The sequence below is a fragment of the Colias philodice genome, chromosome 12 (assembly GCF_061535455.1).
Source record: "Colias philodice isolate Cphi_HAF_F1 chromosome 12, ilColPhil1 Martin Lab GWU primary, whole genome shotgun sequence".
Classification (NCBI taxonomy): Eukaryota; Metazoa; Arthropoda; class Insecta; order Lepidoptera; family Pieridae; genus Colias; species Colias philodice.
This window is the reverse complement of record NC_143097.1, coordinates 11,744,759-11,762,708: the sequence shown is the minus strand read 5'-3', so window position 1 is coordinate 11,762,708 and position 17,950 is coordinate 11,744,759. Positions and strand designations below refer to the sequence as shown.

The 17,950-nt window shown below is 36.7% G+C and overlaps 1 protein-coding gene across 1 annotated transcript in view; it reads right to left on the bottom strand.

Moving 5' to 3' along the window:
• The window catches only part of LOC149484300 (uncharacterized), a 37,290-nt gene that overhangs the window by 18,660 nt on the left and 680 nt on the right, over window positions 1–17,950 (bottom strand). Inside the window, exon 2 of the mRNA XM_089701887.1 lies at window positions 12,879–13,117. Within this exon, the coding sequence (XP_089558013.1) occupies window positions 12,879–13,117 (239 nt within the window). The remainder of the gene's footprint in view (window positions 1–12,878; window positions 13,118–17,950) is intronic.

The following is a 17,950-nucleotide window of genomic DNA, read 5'->3' as shown; positions in this document are numbered from 1 at the left end:
GTGGTTCACCGAAAACCAGCTCAGCTGAGGAGGAGTGCAAGTCCTCTTTCACAGCGCTTCTTATGCCGAGAAGCACGAGAGGTAGTGTTTCTACCCAATTTACGTCAGCGTGACAGGTAATTGCAGCTTTCAATTGTCTGTGGAAGCGCTCCACCAAGCCGTTGCACTGCGGGTGATATGCGGTTGTCTTACGGTGATCGAAACCGATAGACTTAGCGAGCTGCTGGAATAGGGCCGATTGAAATTGTGCACCGCGGTCGGTAACGACGTCGGTTGGACAACCATAACGGGCTACCCAGCAGGACACAAAAGCTTTCGCGACAGTTTCTGCGGTGATGTCGGTAAGTGGTACAGCTTCCGGCCATCGCGTGAAGCGATCGACGGCTGTTAGGCAATACCGATAATCACCACAAGGTGGTAAAGGGCCGATTAGGTCTATATGGACATGTTTGAATCGCGCTGAAGGTAAAGCGAGCGTACCAATAGGTGACGCGACATGCCTGTTCACCTTCGAGCGCTGACAGGTCAAACATGCCTTAGACCATTCGCGGCAGTCCTTCCGCATTAAAGGCCAGACAAACCTCTGTGCAACGAGCTTGGCTGATGAATTTGCGCCTGGGTGACTCAATGAGTGCAGACAATTGAAAACCTGCTGACGCAGTTGTGTAGGGACGAAAGGTCTGGGAGTCGGTGTACTGACGTCGCAGTACAGTGGAGTACGACTTCCAGGTAAATTCATCTTTTTAAGGCGAAGAGATGATTCACCTGTGAGATGTGCAGTGAGCTCAGGATCTGTAGCTTGCAACCTTGCCATCTCTTCTAAGTCGACAGGTCTCTGCAGTTCACATACGCGCGATAAAGTATCGGCGACGACATTGTTTGCACCGGATATGTGCTGTATGTCGGTTGTGAACTGTGAGATGTAGTCGAGGTGTCTATACTGACGCGGCGTGCAGTTACTTTTCCTCTCGTGGAAAGCGTAACACAACGGCTTGTGGTCAGTATAGATCGTGAAATGATTAGCCTCCAGCATGTGTCGGAAGTACCTTATGCTCTCGTAGATGGCAAGGAGCTCTCGATCGTATGGAGAATACTTCACCTGTGATGGGCTCAACTTGCGCGAGAAGAATGCGAGCGGCTGCCAATCATCGACCACCAGCTGTTGTAGGACTCCACCTATCGCTGTATCTGAAGCGTCAGTGACGAGTCCTAATTTAGCTTCACTGGCAGGATGAGCGAGCAGGGCTGCTTCGCAAAGGCTTTTCTTGCAGTCTTGGAATGACTGCAGCGAATTCCCTTCTATGACCACGGGATGAGAACCTTTGACGGAACCTACGAGCAAGGCGTTTAAAGGTGCTTGAATTTGGGCAGCATTGGGCAAGAAACGTCGATAAAAATTAACCATGCCCAAGAATCTTCGAAGCTCTCGAACAGTTCTTGGGACAGGAAAATCGGCGATAGCTTGCACCTTGCTGTCCAAAGGTTTGGTTCCCTTTTCAGAGATTTCGTAGCCTAGAAATGTTACCTTAGGAGCGCCGAAGACACACTTGGCTGTGTTAATAAGAACACCATAATCTCTCATACGGGTAAAGAGTTGGCGCAGGTGGTCTTCGTGCTCTTGTGCTGATCTGCTGAATATCAGGAAGTCATCAAGATAAGGATAACAGAAATCTAGGCCTCGCGTCAACTCATCGACAAATCTCTGAAAAGTTTGACCTGCGTTGCGAAGTCCGAAGGTCATAAAAGGAAATTCGTACAAACCGAAGGGTGTGGTGATCGCTGTCTTCGGGATATCGCCTTCAAAAACAGGAATCTGGTTGTAGGCCTTAACTAAATCGATGACAGAAAATATAGTACAACCAGACAGACAGTGTGAAAAGTCCTGTATGTGCCTGATTGGATACTTATCTGGTATCGTTCTTGCGTTGAGAAGTCTGTAGTCACCGCATGGACGCCATCCATTGTCCTTCTTCGATGCGAGGTGAAGCGGAGACGACCACGGGCTGTCAGATGGACGGGCTGTTCCGTTGGCTATCATAGCCTCGAATTCCTGCTTCGCTATTTTTAGTTTATCAGGAGCCAAACGCCTAGGAGAACAGGAGACAGGAGGGCCAGGAGTTGTGCGAATGTGGTGTGTAGTGTTGTGTTTGACAATACCTGGAGTACCAGCGGGGCGTGTTAGTTCTGGGTATTGCGCTAAAATTTTATGATAATTACTATCACCACCAGTTACAACCTTAACACTAGAAATATTACAATTAATCATATTACAATTTATTGCTGAGCTGCTGACATTGGTTAAGCCATCGATCAATTGTTTTTTACTTACGTCAACAATAATTTTGTAGTGTGAAAGAAAATCTACACCAATAATAGCTTTAGTGACGTCAGCTACAACAAAACGCCATGGAAATACGCGACGTAAGCCTAAGTTAAGGTTTAATTGAATGTAACCGTAAGTATCGATGACGGAACCATTGGCAGCACACAGTTGGTAATTAGTTTTACATCTTTTTTCAGACACAGCGGTTATAGGGAAAACACAAATATCACTACCGGTATCTATCAGGTATTCAACATTAAGAGTGGGGTCCGTAATGAAAAGACGACCGGGGGAAATGGGGCAGGCGTTAGTCGCCATCACTGAGTGTCGTACGCGTTTCGTGTCGTGCGATGCCTTGAAGTCGCATGGCTTAATGCATCTGTTAGCCTTTGTGCCATGTTTATTATGATACCAGCAGATAGGGTAACGCCGGTAATTAGAGTGGGACCGTCGAGAAGAAGACCGTTGACGACGATGGGGAGAGGGATCTCTGCGCACACGGGGACCGGGTCGGGAACTGCTTACTTGGGTGGATAGCGCGCTCGCCTGGCGCGTCAGCTCCACCACCTGGCGTGCCAAGTCGTCCATTGCCGAAGATGACGATGAAGAAGTCGCTGCAACATGAGTAGTGGGAGCCGCGATCTCGTACACGCGGTCAGCCAGCTCAGCCAGGGCGTCCAGGGACAGCGTAGGTTGTGACGCAACGATCGGCTGCAATCCAGCAGGTAATCGGCTGGTCCAGATTGTCTTTAAGAAATCTTCTGGAATTTCGGGACCAGCTAGATGCTGCAAATGCCGCAGGAATTGTGACGGCTTGCGTAATCCCAGCTGCTCGTGCATCAACAGCTGTTTCACTTTATTATCTCTAGACACGGATAATCTTTTTATTAATTCCGATTTTAATTTAATATAATCAGCAGGGCCGGTAAGGATGTCTTCGACCTCGACCGCATACTGTCGATCTAATATGGCCAGAATGTGATAAAACTTGGTAGTATTGTCAGTTATGTTCATTATAGCGAATTGCCCTTCAACTTGTGCAAACCATATTGCAGGCTTTTCAGGCCAAAAAGGTGGGATCCGTAAATTAACGGATGGTTGCTGGGCGGGCGACACGTGCGGCGGTCGTTCCGCCATTTTGACGCGCCTTCGCGGTTGAGTATTAACTCGATCAGCGTTTTCGGAATCACTTGCACTGGACATAGTTTTTATATATATAGTGTTCAGAGGGGTCACCAATTTGTGGGGTGCGTGATAATGGATATTAATTACACTAGGTACAGTACCTTTGGGTGATGCACAAATAACCACACACTCACAGTTTTAACGTTTATTACTCCACGTAGAAGGAGAGAGACAATTATCAGATACAAGCAACACTTTGGGCACGAAAATACAAGAACAAAAAAGACACTGACTAGATGCGCATTCGGTAACTAAGATCGAACTGTTAATTTTACAATTGTGAAGAAACATGAAGAAATATTCCGATCTACCCGCTGGGACCGTGATAATTTCGTCGCGGCACGCATACTACGCGAATACCGCGACTCCGTCATAAAATAATAAATATTATAATTATTTTGTATGAGTGTAATGCATGTCTGTATTTTTTGTGTTTTGTGTAATGAATGTTTAGTGTTATAATTAAATACGAATATAAATATGAAATAAAATATTTAAATACATGTTGTGTGTAATATATACGTATGATAAAATACATACACTAAAATATCGTGTGTTAGCCACATCAGTACCGGTCACAAGTTGCACATTTTAGTTTTTTGGAAGAAAGAAATATTTTTTGATCGATTGATGTGGAAATTGTTTGAGCCAAAATCATGTTTTACTGCGTATAACTCAGAAACGGTAGGATATAGAAAAAAATGATTCAGGTACTACTTGTAGATAATTTTATGGCCTTTCAACTTTTCCTTGAAAGTTTTTCTCTATCATGTACCGTTTTTGAGATTTAAGCGAAAAATGAAAAAATGGACCCATTTCCCCCCTCCCCCCACTCCGGGGCTCCTCCTAGTGGCCCGGGGTTTTAGTATGTTTATTACCTAGGGACTCTTAACATGTTTCCGAAGAAACATCTTACGTTACTAACTCACGCACTCTAGAACTTTTTATTCAATGGACTATTACGTTCATGTCAAATAATAATAAAGTAAAATATGCATCCATTCATAATACAGTATCGTGTTCTCGCTTTTTTCAGTAAAACAAGCGACCTGTAAATTTTAAAAGTTGGCTAGTAAAGGTTTAGTTATTCATTTTACAGTAATGCAGCCTCTTGTAAATAATGTTAGAAACTTGATTCTAACTATTAATTATGAATACGGTTTTATGTTTAACGACAACCACGTCTGAAAACGTATAATTAACATTTAATTGTAACAATATTTGTTTCAAGTTTTTACAATCACAACGACGAGCTTTCCTTCAGTTTTTGGGAAGAACACAAACTACCAAAATATCGTCAAGGTTTTTCCGTCGTACCCACGATATATCGTAGCCAACATATCGTCAAGACCCACAAGGCACGCGCTGTAGCCTGTAAGTGTGTCAGCTAATCACCATTACATGGCTTTACGCATTGTTTCTGTAAACCGATCTCGGACACTCAATGTTGACGCGATCGTTAAATAATTCGGGTTCACGACACGACCGCGATTACCTTTTATTTTACGTGTTAATGGCGCTTAGTGACTAAATTTATAAATATAAAATACACATAGAGATTAGCTACGGAATAATCGATACAGAACCTAGTAAAAATTAATAGAGACGAGACATTATTAAATTTTTGAATGCGGTCTCTTGATTGCGAATATCTAAAAACGTGTTTTTTAGTTGCTAAATACATATTTGCTATAATTTATATGCTACGTTCATAATGTAAAATAAAATAATTGTTACATAATTATGTTTATATTTTAGATTTTAATAAAGCGGAAGATTGTACATTTTATGAATAAATTATATCGTAACAGTATAACACATAAAGTTATAGTTACATAATATGCGAATGAAATAATATAAATTGATGTGTCTTCGTAATAAGAATATTTAAATAAAATTTTATAGGCGAAGCATATTGCACTACATTTTTATACGATTAGACCTATCAACATTTCTTCAAAATTACCAAGAGCTTGAGCTAATTTTCTGCTATTGTAAAATAGTCTCTATAAATGACATCATGTGAAAGTACAGAAAAGTTACATTTGAATTGAATAGGTACATAATATGCGTACGATTAGCCGGTTATCCCGCGGAGAAAGCGTACATTTCCTCCATTAACGTGTAATTGTCGCAAGCGCACAAAAACGCAGCGTTCCGCGTATTTGTGCTGAGTGCTGTTTAGTTCTCAGATGTGACAGGAAATACTAAGCAACCATTAGGCGGGTCCACACAGAGCGAGCAGCCTCGCGAAGAATCAAGTCAGTGTGAAGATTTGTTCAGACGAACAAGATGTGTGAATATGACGCGTGATGTCATTTTTCTTCAGTAAGGTCCCAGCTGATTCGCGTAGCAATTGCTTCGCGAGGATGCTCGCTGTGTGGACCCGCCTATTGACTTGCGTATAAGCACTCATAGATTCTTTAGCGTTTTTATGTACATTAACGGCATATGGCATATAGGTAATGTGGTTTCGTGGAAAAACCACATGGGTAGGTGTTTTTTGTAGTGATTATAAATTTCGGTTTCAAATTTGTACTTGATGGTAAAAAACATATCATAATAATTGACTTATACCTACAAGACGTTATACGTTAGAAGAATTAGATATACATAAAACGAAATTTATAGTGGACAAACATTATAAATACTTATCACTCTTAAAAAACAGTAAAAAGCTTTTGTTTTCATTTAACCAAGGTGCTTAACTAAATGAGCAGTTTCAATACGGTTGTTTCTTGTTTTCGATGTATCGATCATATTTTTTTGTCAACATAGCATATGTACAGGTCCGACTTTCCTCATACGGTTACAAATACCTTGGCTGGGACTCGTGCTGGACAGCGACCCGACACAGTGACCCACTACCACTCTACCACTTAGCACCTTCATTAATCAACTGACGGTATTATTGATACTATTCAATATTTATCGAGATTTTAGTGTACAGTTAGAGAAATCGTCATAACTATTTAATTGAGGCAGGCATGTGTGAGATTCACGGATAGTTTGCCTTGCAACTAAGAGTTAGGTACCTACCTAATATATTATGACGAATTCCCACGAGTACGATGTCGGGGGTACAATTAATGCAAGTTTATTACTTCATGTTAAAACAATATATTGTTTAGCAATAACAACTCATTAACACCAAAAGTTATAAACTATTAAAACCAAAAGTTAGTTCGGAAAACAACTCAGTCAGTTTAATTGCTTGCGAATAATTATTATAATTATTATACGTTTCTTACGTACATAGAGGTGTACTCGCTAATTAAAGAAGTTAAACTGTATGAATGTGTGGTCAATTATGAAAAGACGTTAAACGGTAAAAATACAAACGGAAAAAGAACTACAATTATTTTTATTTTAGCTTGCGCTTTATAGCATAATGAAGCGATAAAATCAAAGAGCTCGATTATGTACAATAATATTATGAACGCTATTTTCGTTTGTTTTTTATATTTTAATACAAAATTAGGTTTTAAATAAATATCTAGATGTTAATGATCCTAACCTGTTATATAACGTAGAATCAGCTTGCAAACCCGTGCAGTCCACAGGTCTACGATTTCCTAAACACTCGCATTGTCATGGCATTGTGAATATTTCCCACTGTTCGGCTTTTTGCTTTTTTATTGTGAAGTAACACGAGTCTATTAGATGTCATAAAAACATAACGAATTGTAGTACATATTTGCATTTATAAACATCAACGATGAAAAGTGTTAGTGTTAGTTACTTTTTAAGTTCTTACACTGATTTCCTACGTATGTATATAGTTGTATTAGTGTATGCCCGGTTTTATCTTCAAATTTTTAATTAGGTCAGATTACTTGAAGGAAATTTAGTTCAGTAGTAGGAAACAGATCTCAAATCAAAATAAGTTTTATAAAATGCATAAACCACAACACTTTATCATGACTCTATCGTTCATCGAAAATTATTGACAATACAAAACAACTTATCGATAAAAAGAAAACAATTTCAACTTCACAAAAAGGAATAGCAAAAACATTTAATCCGGAATAGATGGCTTATAAATAATAACAACCCGATCCTGCCGTAACAGAAGTATCGGTCTATACTTGAAAGTTAATATTTAGTGGGTATTTTAAATAAGGAACGCGCAATTGTAAACAATAGATACGAAAGTTATTTCATTATTAGTAGATCAAATTATAGCATAATTAATGTGAGTTAACCAAAAATGATTTTACTACAATAATACCGCTCTATTTTAAATGGAGAATGTTTACTAATTTTGATTATTAGCACTCCATATTCTCTGTCAAAAATAAAAAATACTATATAGTGAAAAAATTAATTCGATACGTCAATTAGTTTCCGATTTAGAAGTAAAACAAGTTGTAAACGCCCGGTGATGGTGTGACGTCACACCACAACACGCTCAATCTGGCTCACTCAGTCCGCTAGCGATCGCGCGCCCGTGCCGTCGAAATTATAATTAAATACTTTTAAAAATGTCCAATCCAAATACCAGAAAATCATGTGTTGTTCCTACATGTAAAAATACAACTACCAATTCGCCGGATAAGTTGTTTTTTATAGTTGCAAAGGACGTAAACAAAAAATGGTCAGAGGTGTCAACCTTTGGTGTCAGAATTTTCCGTGTTCTTACATAGTACTACATATTATAATAACATATTACAAATCTGCGTAGGAGAAATAGCCTGTTCAGAACTTCTTAGCTTAATAAATTATCGCATCCCATCCAGATCAACACGCTCAAAAGACTTATTTCATATACCTACCGCCAGAACCAATATGGGTCTTCGTGTGCCTCTTCACAGAATGTCTAGTTTTTATAATACCTATATGAATGATCTTGATATGTTTTCTTGTTCCTCTTCGTCTTACAAAATGAATGTAAAAAAATTGCTATTGAACATAATATAAGAATGTTAATATGTAAAGATTTTGCAAATACGTAGACCTAATTTACCTCCGTCTTTATGTACGCATGAAAATATTAATCAACCGTCAACGATTGTCTTTTGTGGTTTTTTCCTTGTCTCTCCTACTGCTGGGTGTTGGCAAAAATAATATTATATGTTCACAGTGAAAACACTATAAGGAGGCATTTTCATGTATTTTTAGATAATAAGATTTTTTTTTGTTTTATATCTTATCTCTGTCTTTGTCTCTGTATGTTTTCCAATAAAGAAAATAAAATAAAATAAAATAAAAAATATTTTGAGAACATTGCAGCTGTTTTGCGTTACTTATCCTTTGTTTTCTATACAAGTTTTAATATACCTATACTAGACTGTGCTTCTGCTCTGCTCGTATGGGCTAGTATAGGTAGATGGCTAGTAAGATTTTTTCTTGTTTTAAGTTGAGAATGATATGGAGAACTATACTAAAATATAAGTTGGTCGGGGGAAGAATTAAACAAAAACAGGGTATAGTTCCACACAAATTCAAATGTCAGCAGGAAAATGAAGATAAACCTCAGAGATCAGCAGTGCAAAAACGCAATCGTATAGAATATTTTGAGAAACTATTAAATAAAGATGAAACTTTGGCATGACTGTTATTTTATTAAACGAATAATAATTACTATTATTGGACTATTAACGAAATTCGCGGACGAAAACCCATCAAAATACTGCGCAAGCTATAACACCTACTACAGCGCTGCCGACTTGATACTAAGCGCGGGGGCGCGGCCGCGCGGCGCGTTGTGACGTGACGTCACAAGCGGTCACGTGACTATTAGCGGGACTCGATATTTTTCGAAACTTTGAATGCGTATAAAATCAAAACTACTTGGTATTTTTGAATACTACAAAAACTAGTGTATTTGTATACATACAGGCTTTACTGAGACACAATTTCAAGGGATTTGGCATACCTAGTAACATTCTTCATTGCATCGTTTCACAATATACATCATTGCACATGTGTTTTTATAGTTTATTTGTATTGAATGATAATGAATACCGGAAAATTCAATTTAATAGAAAGTTGCTATGAACCTGTTCTAAACGGAGTAAATTATACGAGCGACCAACTTGAATACCACTTGTTTGTAAACAATATAATTAGTTCTTTAAACTTCAAAAACATTCAATTATTAAAAATATGAAGTAAACATTTAATTAATTAAGTATAATTTACGAGACGTCTTGTATTTTTATCAAAAGTTTTAATATTTGTGAATTCCCATTCAAATTCGTGGAAGTGGAATGGAAAAAACAACGGTCGTGTTAGCGCCAACAAAGACGTAGCTTGTGTGTAAAAAGTTCATTGTGTTTTGCAACAAATTGAATATAATGTATCGAGATACATTGCCCTCTGGTAATAACTTTTTTATTAATGCTTTACCCAGGAGACAGCTATAATCTATACATATAATAAATCTGTAGAAGGGTCAATTCTGTACATTGAAAATATTGAAAAAATAAATAGCAGGGGGTGTTACTGGATCGATAGCAAACCCAAATATGTGATTAAAAAAAATTTTGTCTGTCTGTCTGTCTGTCTGTCTGTCTGTCTGTATGTTCAGGCATCACATGAAAACTAACTGTTCGATTTCGATGAAACTTGGTATAATTATACCTTATTATCCTGCCCCCCTAGTCAAGTGGCTTTCTGTTAGCGTAGCGTTCAATAGAATAGACTACGAATGTATGAGATTGACGTAACCTATAGATACGTTTATCTACAGCCTACGTCAATCTCATACATTCGTAGTCTATTCTATTGAACGCTACGCTAACAGAAAGCCACTTGACTAGGGGGGCAGGGCATAAAATAGGATACTTTTTATCCTGGAAAAATACGTAGAAAAAAATAAATCTTAATTTTTCAGTTTTATCCATAGACGTTGTTCTGTAGAACCGAGAACACACGTTGCGTTAATTATTATAGGTATTTGGGTCCAATAGATATTTATAAGATGTCATTGTCAGAGTTACTCAAAATGGAGAAATAAACCATCCACGCGAAGACCGACATCCGCGCGGACGGAGTCGCGGGCGGAAGCTAGTTATCAATATTTAGCTAAATTGCAAGAAACTTGCGTGTTTCGTGTTTTACTTTTTCGTTCGATGAATTTTGTCATACGTATGTATTGAACAGGGTTGCTGACCCCTAATTTAAATGATAGGGGGAATCTAGAAACCCAAAACGCTACTTAAAACTATTCGGGACGTTGAAGGACGCTGCAAAAACCATTCTGGGAAACAGGATATTTGCATAGCATATAATTTACGATAGTTTTTCTATCCCTAATACCGCGTGTTCTATGAGTTGATTGATGAATGACAATCTGAATTTTAATTCTGTTGAATAATTTACGATGCATCTCAATAAAGTTTACGTGAGAATCATTCTTAAAAATCATTCTTATTAACAACATCATGATGTATATTAACGACATAACAACGTACGCAGTCGCGTCTAAATGCCAAAATTCAGAACCATATTCTAACATATTTACAAGAGGACGTTTCACCCTTGTTGCAATTAAGAGGGAAAGTCCATCACGGCATATCATTAAAATGTACGTCTCGCGTGAAATGCGCTCAGCTGTCGCTGTCGTTTATAATTTATATTAATTTTATCGCTTTCTACTTGCGATATGTTTCACTTAAGATAACACGATCGGAATTACAATTGCATTGTGCCGTGATATTTACTTAGACGTTATCGTCGTATCTTGGTCGTTATTACAGTTATTTGTGTAATTATCTTGGAGTAGGTACTCACTATTAGACATTAGTGCCAAAAAGGCAAAATGATCTTGGCGCCTTGTCTCTGTGATTAGTAATCACTATATTCGTACTTTACGATGCTTCAACCAACGTAAAAGATTCAAAGAACAAACAAAAAGATTCTTATTATTGTTTTCATACCAAGGATTGTTTTGGAACTACATATTTTCTTTTTCAAGAATTTATCAACAGTCCTAAAATTTATTGCAATTTTAGCAAGTAAATCTTATTTAACCTTTTTAAATTCGCTATGAGTCTTGTAGTTAACATACTTAAAACAATTACAATTTAGTTATGTACAGCAGTCATTAATTGTAATTAGAGGGAGCGAATGCAATGACAGGAAGAGAGGGGAGAGTCAAGGCAACGAAATGCATTTTAATGTTTTAGCTTTTTACTATATGTATATAGTATTGTATTACGAGCATTGTAGCCAGGCAAAATAGGGCGATATACATGATAAATAAGTCATTGTCTTTAAAAGACAAGGTTAGATGAATTCTTTACTATACGGTGTATTTTTTTAAATAAAAAAGTTGTATTTAAAATGTCAGAATCTTATAGTTTAAATCAAGAACAACAATTGTAAGTTCACAATCCTGTACACATTTTCCACAATAGTATTCCTATAAGTTTTCATAGACGTAATATATGCGAGTGGATTGGAGAAACCTAGTACGAAGGAAATGAGAAATCCCGCAGGACCGATTTGATATAACTTCATAAGGCTTCGAAGGAATAAGAACTAGGAACGTATATGGATCACTGTCTAGGGATAGGAAATGCATATTACATACGTGATATTTTCTACGGACTTGATTAATGAAATCTGCATACATTATAAACTAGCGGTCCGCCCCGGCTTCGCCCATGGTACGTATTTACGTTTTCTCTACATAAAAACCATCCTCGTACTTCAAGGAATATAATAAAAAAAGAATTATCGAAATCGGTTCAGCCGTTCTCGAGTTATGCGCTTACCAACACATTTTGCGATTCATCTTATATATAAAACTAGCGGTCCGCCCCGGCTTCGCCCGTGGTACATGTTTACGTTTTCTCTACATAAGAACCATCCTCGTACTTCAAGGAATATAATAAAAAAAGAATTATCGAAATCGGTTCAGCCGTTCTCGAGTTATGCGCTTACCAACACATTTTGCGATTCATTTTTATATATAAGATTCTCGTGTCACAATGTTAGTCTGCATACTCCTCCGAAACGGGTGGACCGATTCTCATGAAATTTTCTGTGCATATCGGGTAAGTCTGAGAATCGGCCAACATCTATTTTTCATATGTACCACGGGCGAAGCCGGGGCGGACCGCTAGTTTTTATATATAAGATTATATTGTATGAAATATATGATGAACGTTTTCTGTAATAAATATTTAAATTTCAAAAAGTATTGAAAGTTAGCTAAGCTGATTATTTTAAATTTTCTTTATCTGGGATTCAATCCTAGCAAGCATCTCACATAATATTCCTACATACCCGAGAAACGTTTAAATAATGTTATATATAATACGATAAACGGCAATTATTGTTACTTTATAGTGTGCAAATGTGAGTACTGCGTGCGCATACGCCCTGTACTCGTGGCGGTGTCGGGAAGTGAAGTACTCACCATCTTGGCGAGCATGTTGTCCATCTGCGGCTGGTGCGCGGCGGTGAGCAGGCGGCGGATGCGCGCCGCGTTGGCGACGCACTGCGCCATGCAGCGCTGCAGCGCGGCCGCCTGGCGCACGAGCGCGGCCGACAGCGGCACCGCGTCGCCGCCGCGCAGCACGCTCTCCAGCACGTGCGCGTGCGTCGACACGTAGTCCAGGCAGCGCTTCAGCTCCGCGGCCTCGCGCTGCTGCCGCTCTGCAGATAAAGTAACGATGATGACTCTGTCTTCTAGAAAAATCGTACAAAGAATATGCAACATAGTCTTTATTTGTTTAGTTTTGTAGCTATGCATAGTCTAGACAGCGCATTAATTCTGCTGACACTCTAAGGAAAATGCCACTCCTTTTAACCACATTGTTTATACTTGAATAATACAAAAAAAATACACCGAGCAAATTGAGAACCTCCTTTTTTTAAGTCAGATAAAATTTGCAATATAATTTAATTCAGTTGCATAGGTTACCATCGATTATTCTTTGATTTAATTGAATAAAAGTGACAGCGTGGTTTAACCCATTGACCACCGAGCGGGCCGATCGGGCCGATCGGGCCATCACAGACACAATAGATTTTCTATTGTGTCTGTGATTCCGGGGGCTGAGGCATTAATAGTGCAATCAATTGAGAAGATCATTGCAATATGTATTGTATAAACGGGTTGCCTGGAATAAATCTTATTCCAATTAATAAATTCTGTTTTAAATAATTAATTAGTGCATTTATTAAATAGTTTATTTATTACATTAAAAGTTTGTAGTGATTCATAAACTTTCCCTTATACAAATACTATATGAAAATGAGTTAATATTTTTTCTATTGTATAGAATAGCTGTTGCAGTATAATTTATATAGGATAATATAAAAATAAAAAAAAAAATAAAAATATCTTTATTGAGTACAAAAATTAATACAGTACAATTACAGTGAGGCTCTGTCTTCCTAGCTAGGAAAATCCTGTGTTAAGGAAGACAGTTCCTTCCCAGAACATGTTCAGTACAACAAAAAGATTACATTTAAAAAACAGAGAAAGTAAAAAAAAAAAAAAAAAACATATAATAAAATATACAGTTGTGCGTTTACAAGCTTTTACAAGTATAGTGCGTGATTTTGTTAGTGTGAGTGTGTGGATATGTGTGTGTGTGTGTTTGTGAATGTGTGTGCTTGTGCATGTGAGTGTTGTGTGTTTGTGTATGTTATATTATTGACATCTATCCATTATTTATGAGCTGCTCTATTTCATCATAATCATAATTTTCAAGCCATTTAATGACCGCTTTTTTAAATAAACTGTTATTTAAAGTCCTAACTTTTTGGGTCCTACTTATAATATTGTAAAACTTAGGGGCAGCAAAATGAAAAAATCTTTTAGCAAACCTACTATTAGTACGCGGCATAGGGAATCGGTCTCTTCTTTTATTAACAATCTGTAAGGCTGGTACTGTCTGTGTATGGTATCGTCGTAGGATTTCCTTTAAATATATTTTCCGTACGCTTAATAAGTTTGATTCCTTAAATAGATTTGTAGTGGGATATCTGAATGGTAATTTTAGCGCTACTTTAATAATTGCCCTCTGAACTCGTTCGACATGAATAAGGTGGGACTTAGCCATGCCTCCCCATGCACATATGCAATAGTTTAAGAGGCTTTCTATTAGTGCCTTGTATGTTAGTAAAACGGTATTTTTATTTACTACTGCTCTTAGATTTTTAAATATATAGATCATTCTTCGTAACCGCGTTACTAAATAAGAGGCCTGAACATCCCATTTTAAGTGACTGTCTACCTGTATACCTAGGTATTTGGTGTGCTCGACTCGAAGTAGTTTCTCGCAATTGCAAGTTGTCTGCAGTCTGGGAATCCTATTGCATGGGAAGGTATGAATTTTTATTTCAAAATCAGGTGAAGGAGAGAGAGTTTTACTCTTAGAAAAGCAGATGTAGGTCGTTTTTTTAGTATTTAAAGATAGTAAATTATCCTCAAGCCATGTTGTCACGGAAGCGAGCCCTCTCTCTACAATCTGTCTGAGCTTGAGCCAATCTTTATCATAGAACAAGATGACAGTATCATCCGCGAAAGTAACAATTTCTGCGTTATTTATTTTTAACTCACATAAGGGATTGATATAAATCAAAAACAGGATAGGAGCTATAGTACTACCTTGCGGAGTACCATAGGAACATGTAGAATGATTACTCATCGATCCCTCTACTTTGACACATTGGACTCTATCACTTAGATAATCCTGAAACCACTTTAAGACATTGCCACGCACTCCTATGTTCTGGAGTTTACACAAAAGAATAGGTATGCTCACTGTATCAAATGCCTTTTGAAGGTCAAGGAAAATACCTAAACATTTATTGCCTCGGTCCAGGTGATGAGTGATACAGTGAGTGAGTTTGAGGAGAGCGTCTTGGGTCGAGAGTTTACTACGAAATCCAAACTGATTTTTAGAAATAATGTTATTAGCATCTAGAAATTTTATCAATCGAGTTGAAACCACTTTTTCTAGTATCTTAGAGATACTAGATAAAAGGGAAATTGGCCGGTAATTACATGGTAGGGTCTTTTCTCCTGATTTATATATCGGAACAACAACTGCTTTCTTTAAAATTTTGGGGAATTGGCCCGTGCTTATGCTTAAATTACAAAGGTAGCTAATAGGTTCAGAAAGAATATCAACATGGTTATATAACACAGATGAGCTTATACCGTCCAGGCCTGCCGAAGCACTTTTCTTCATTGAGACAATTATATTAGCAATTTCTTTAGCGTCAGTGGGGATTAAAGCCATGGAATTAATCGGTCCATTAAAATGTGTAGCTTTAGTAGAGAGATCCGCGACAGTTTTATTGATTGTAGTTAAGATATTGTTAGCCAAATTTGATCCCACATTCGTGAAATATTCATTAACGGAGTCTAATGATTCAGTGTGCGTATTTTTTAAATTCAACAGGTCAATAGCTGAATTGTTACATCGTTTCAGATTACATAATTCTTTAATAGTTTCCCATGTACCTTTGATATTTTTTGCGTGAAGTTTAAATTTATTTTGGAAGTAAAGTTCTTTCTGTGATTTAATAATGTTATTGCATGTATTTCTGTACTTTGTATAGCGGTTTCTGAGTACTATATCGTTCGGTGTCTTGTTAGATTTTTTGTGTAGTACGTCCCTTTTCCGAATTGATCTAAGAATTCCCGAGGTTATCCATGGTTTTAGTATCTGCTTTCGTTTAGGGATATTCTTAACTGTAGAACTAATATTAATTGCTTTTTGTAAGCAACTTATTAATATGGATGCAGCAACATCAGGATCAGTTAGTTCAAAAAAGTTAGAATGCAACCAGGTCTTTTGGTTAAGGGCTTCCTTAAGCAGGCGTATGTTTATTTTTGAAGAAGGAATGACATTATTATTATATGATTCGAGATCTTGAACGTAAAGCAATATAGGTTTATGATCGGATATTTCAGGAAGAATGACGGTACGGCATGTTTTTGTGGACTTTATCATAAAATGATCCAAACAGGCTAGCAGCCGTGTAGGACGATTAATGCCTACTTTTAGTCCGTGTGCAGCTATTATATTTAAATATTCGTTAACGTGTGGCGTGTTACTATTCTGGATAATATCAAGATTTATGTCACCCGTAAGAATAATATTTTTTGTTTTTGTTTGCTCCAGTATACATACGAGCGAATTAAGAAAGTTAGATGGATTAACGAAGCTAGGAGGTCTATAACAACAAATAATACTATATGAGTTATTAATATATAAAATCAGACAGTTTCCATCCTGGAAAAGAGGTTCAGTATAAGTACATCCTAGGTTTTCCTTTACATATGCAACAATGCCGTCATTTTGATTGAATGATTTTTTTGTATGAAACATATTATATGATTGAAGCAGGGGGGGAGAACTGTTAACATCTGTCCAGGTTTCGGTTAGGACAATGATATCAATTGTCATGTTCATAGTTGATAGACTTGATACAAGATAGTCAAAGTTGCAGTTAATACTCCTGATATTAGCGCATAGTACCGATATTCCTTGAGTAGCATGATATTCAATTAGATAGGGACATTCAGAGTATGTATTTGCATTTTGACACGTGATATTAAGGCTTTCAGTTATATCAGATTCTAAATTATCACTTAAAGTATTGAATTTTGTTGTAAAGTTTAAACAATTGTGCTGTTAAGAGAAATATATAAGTAATTTTAATTATAAAATTCAACCGCCTTACAATATATGAGAGTTGTGATTTAATATTTTTAACTAAGTTGAGGAACCGCAAAATTAAATGATTGAGTTTTAAAAATATTATTGGATAGATTATTAATTGTAACATTCCGTAAAACAATATTATTTTGTTAGAAAATTTTAGCAAAGTAAGCGATCGTTGAAAATTTTGTAAAACAAAACGTGCAATATTAATCAATATTTGTGTAAGTATGTGGAATATGTGTGATGTTGTTTTGAGTGGTTTTTAAATCATAAAGTAAAAGATTGTACATTAATTTGAGCGTGTAAAGTTTGTAATTCTTGTAAACTGTTATGTAAATTGTTGAGTAAATTACAATTATTTTTATATGTTTTTTATAAGAAAAATAGAAAAAAATTATAACTAATTTTTGCTTAACATCTAGTCACTTCTTAAGTTTTAATTGGTTCAATTGGTCTTCGTTTAATATAGATATAGAATAGCTGTTGCATTTTGTTTTATTTAGGATAATATTTATTTATCAGAGAGCTTGGGTTATGGAGTGAACAACAGTTATAATATCAACATACATTAATTTAAAAAAATACTTAAATATATTGAAGAATCTTATAAAATCAGATTCTCTATAATGTGAAGCCCTGCAGTGGCAAGATATTACAGGCTTATGATGATGATGGGAGATCTTTAATTTAAAAAGTAAGTTATTTTAAATTATGGATGTAAAAAAAAAATTATTCATATTGAATAACTCATATAAAAATAATATCTAGTGCACTTTCATACATACAGGATTTAAAATTAAGC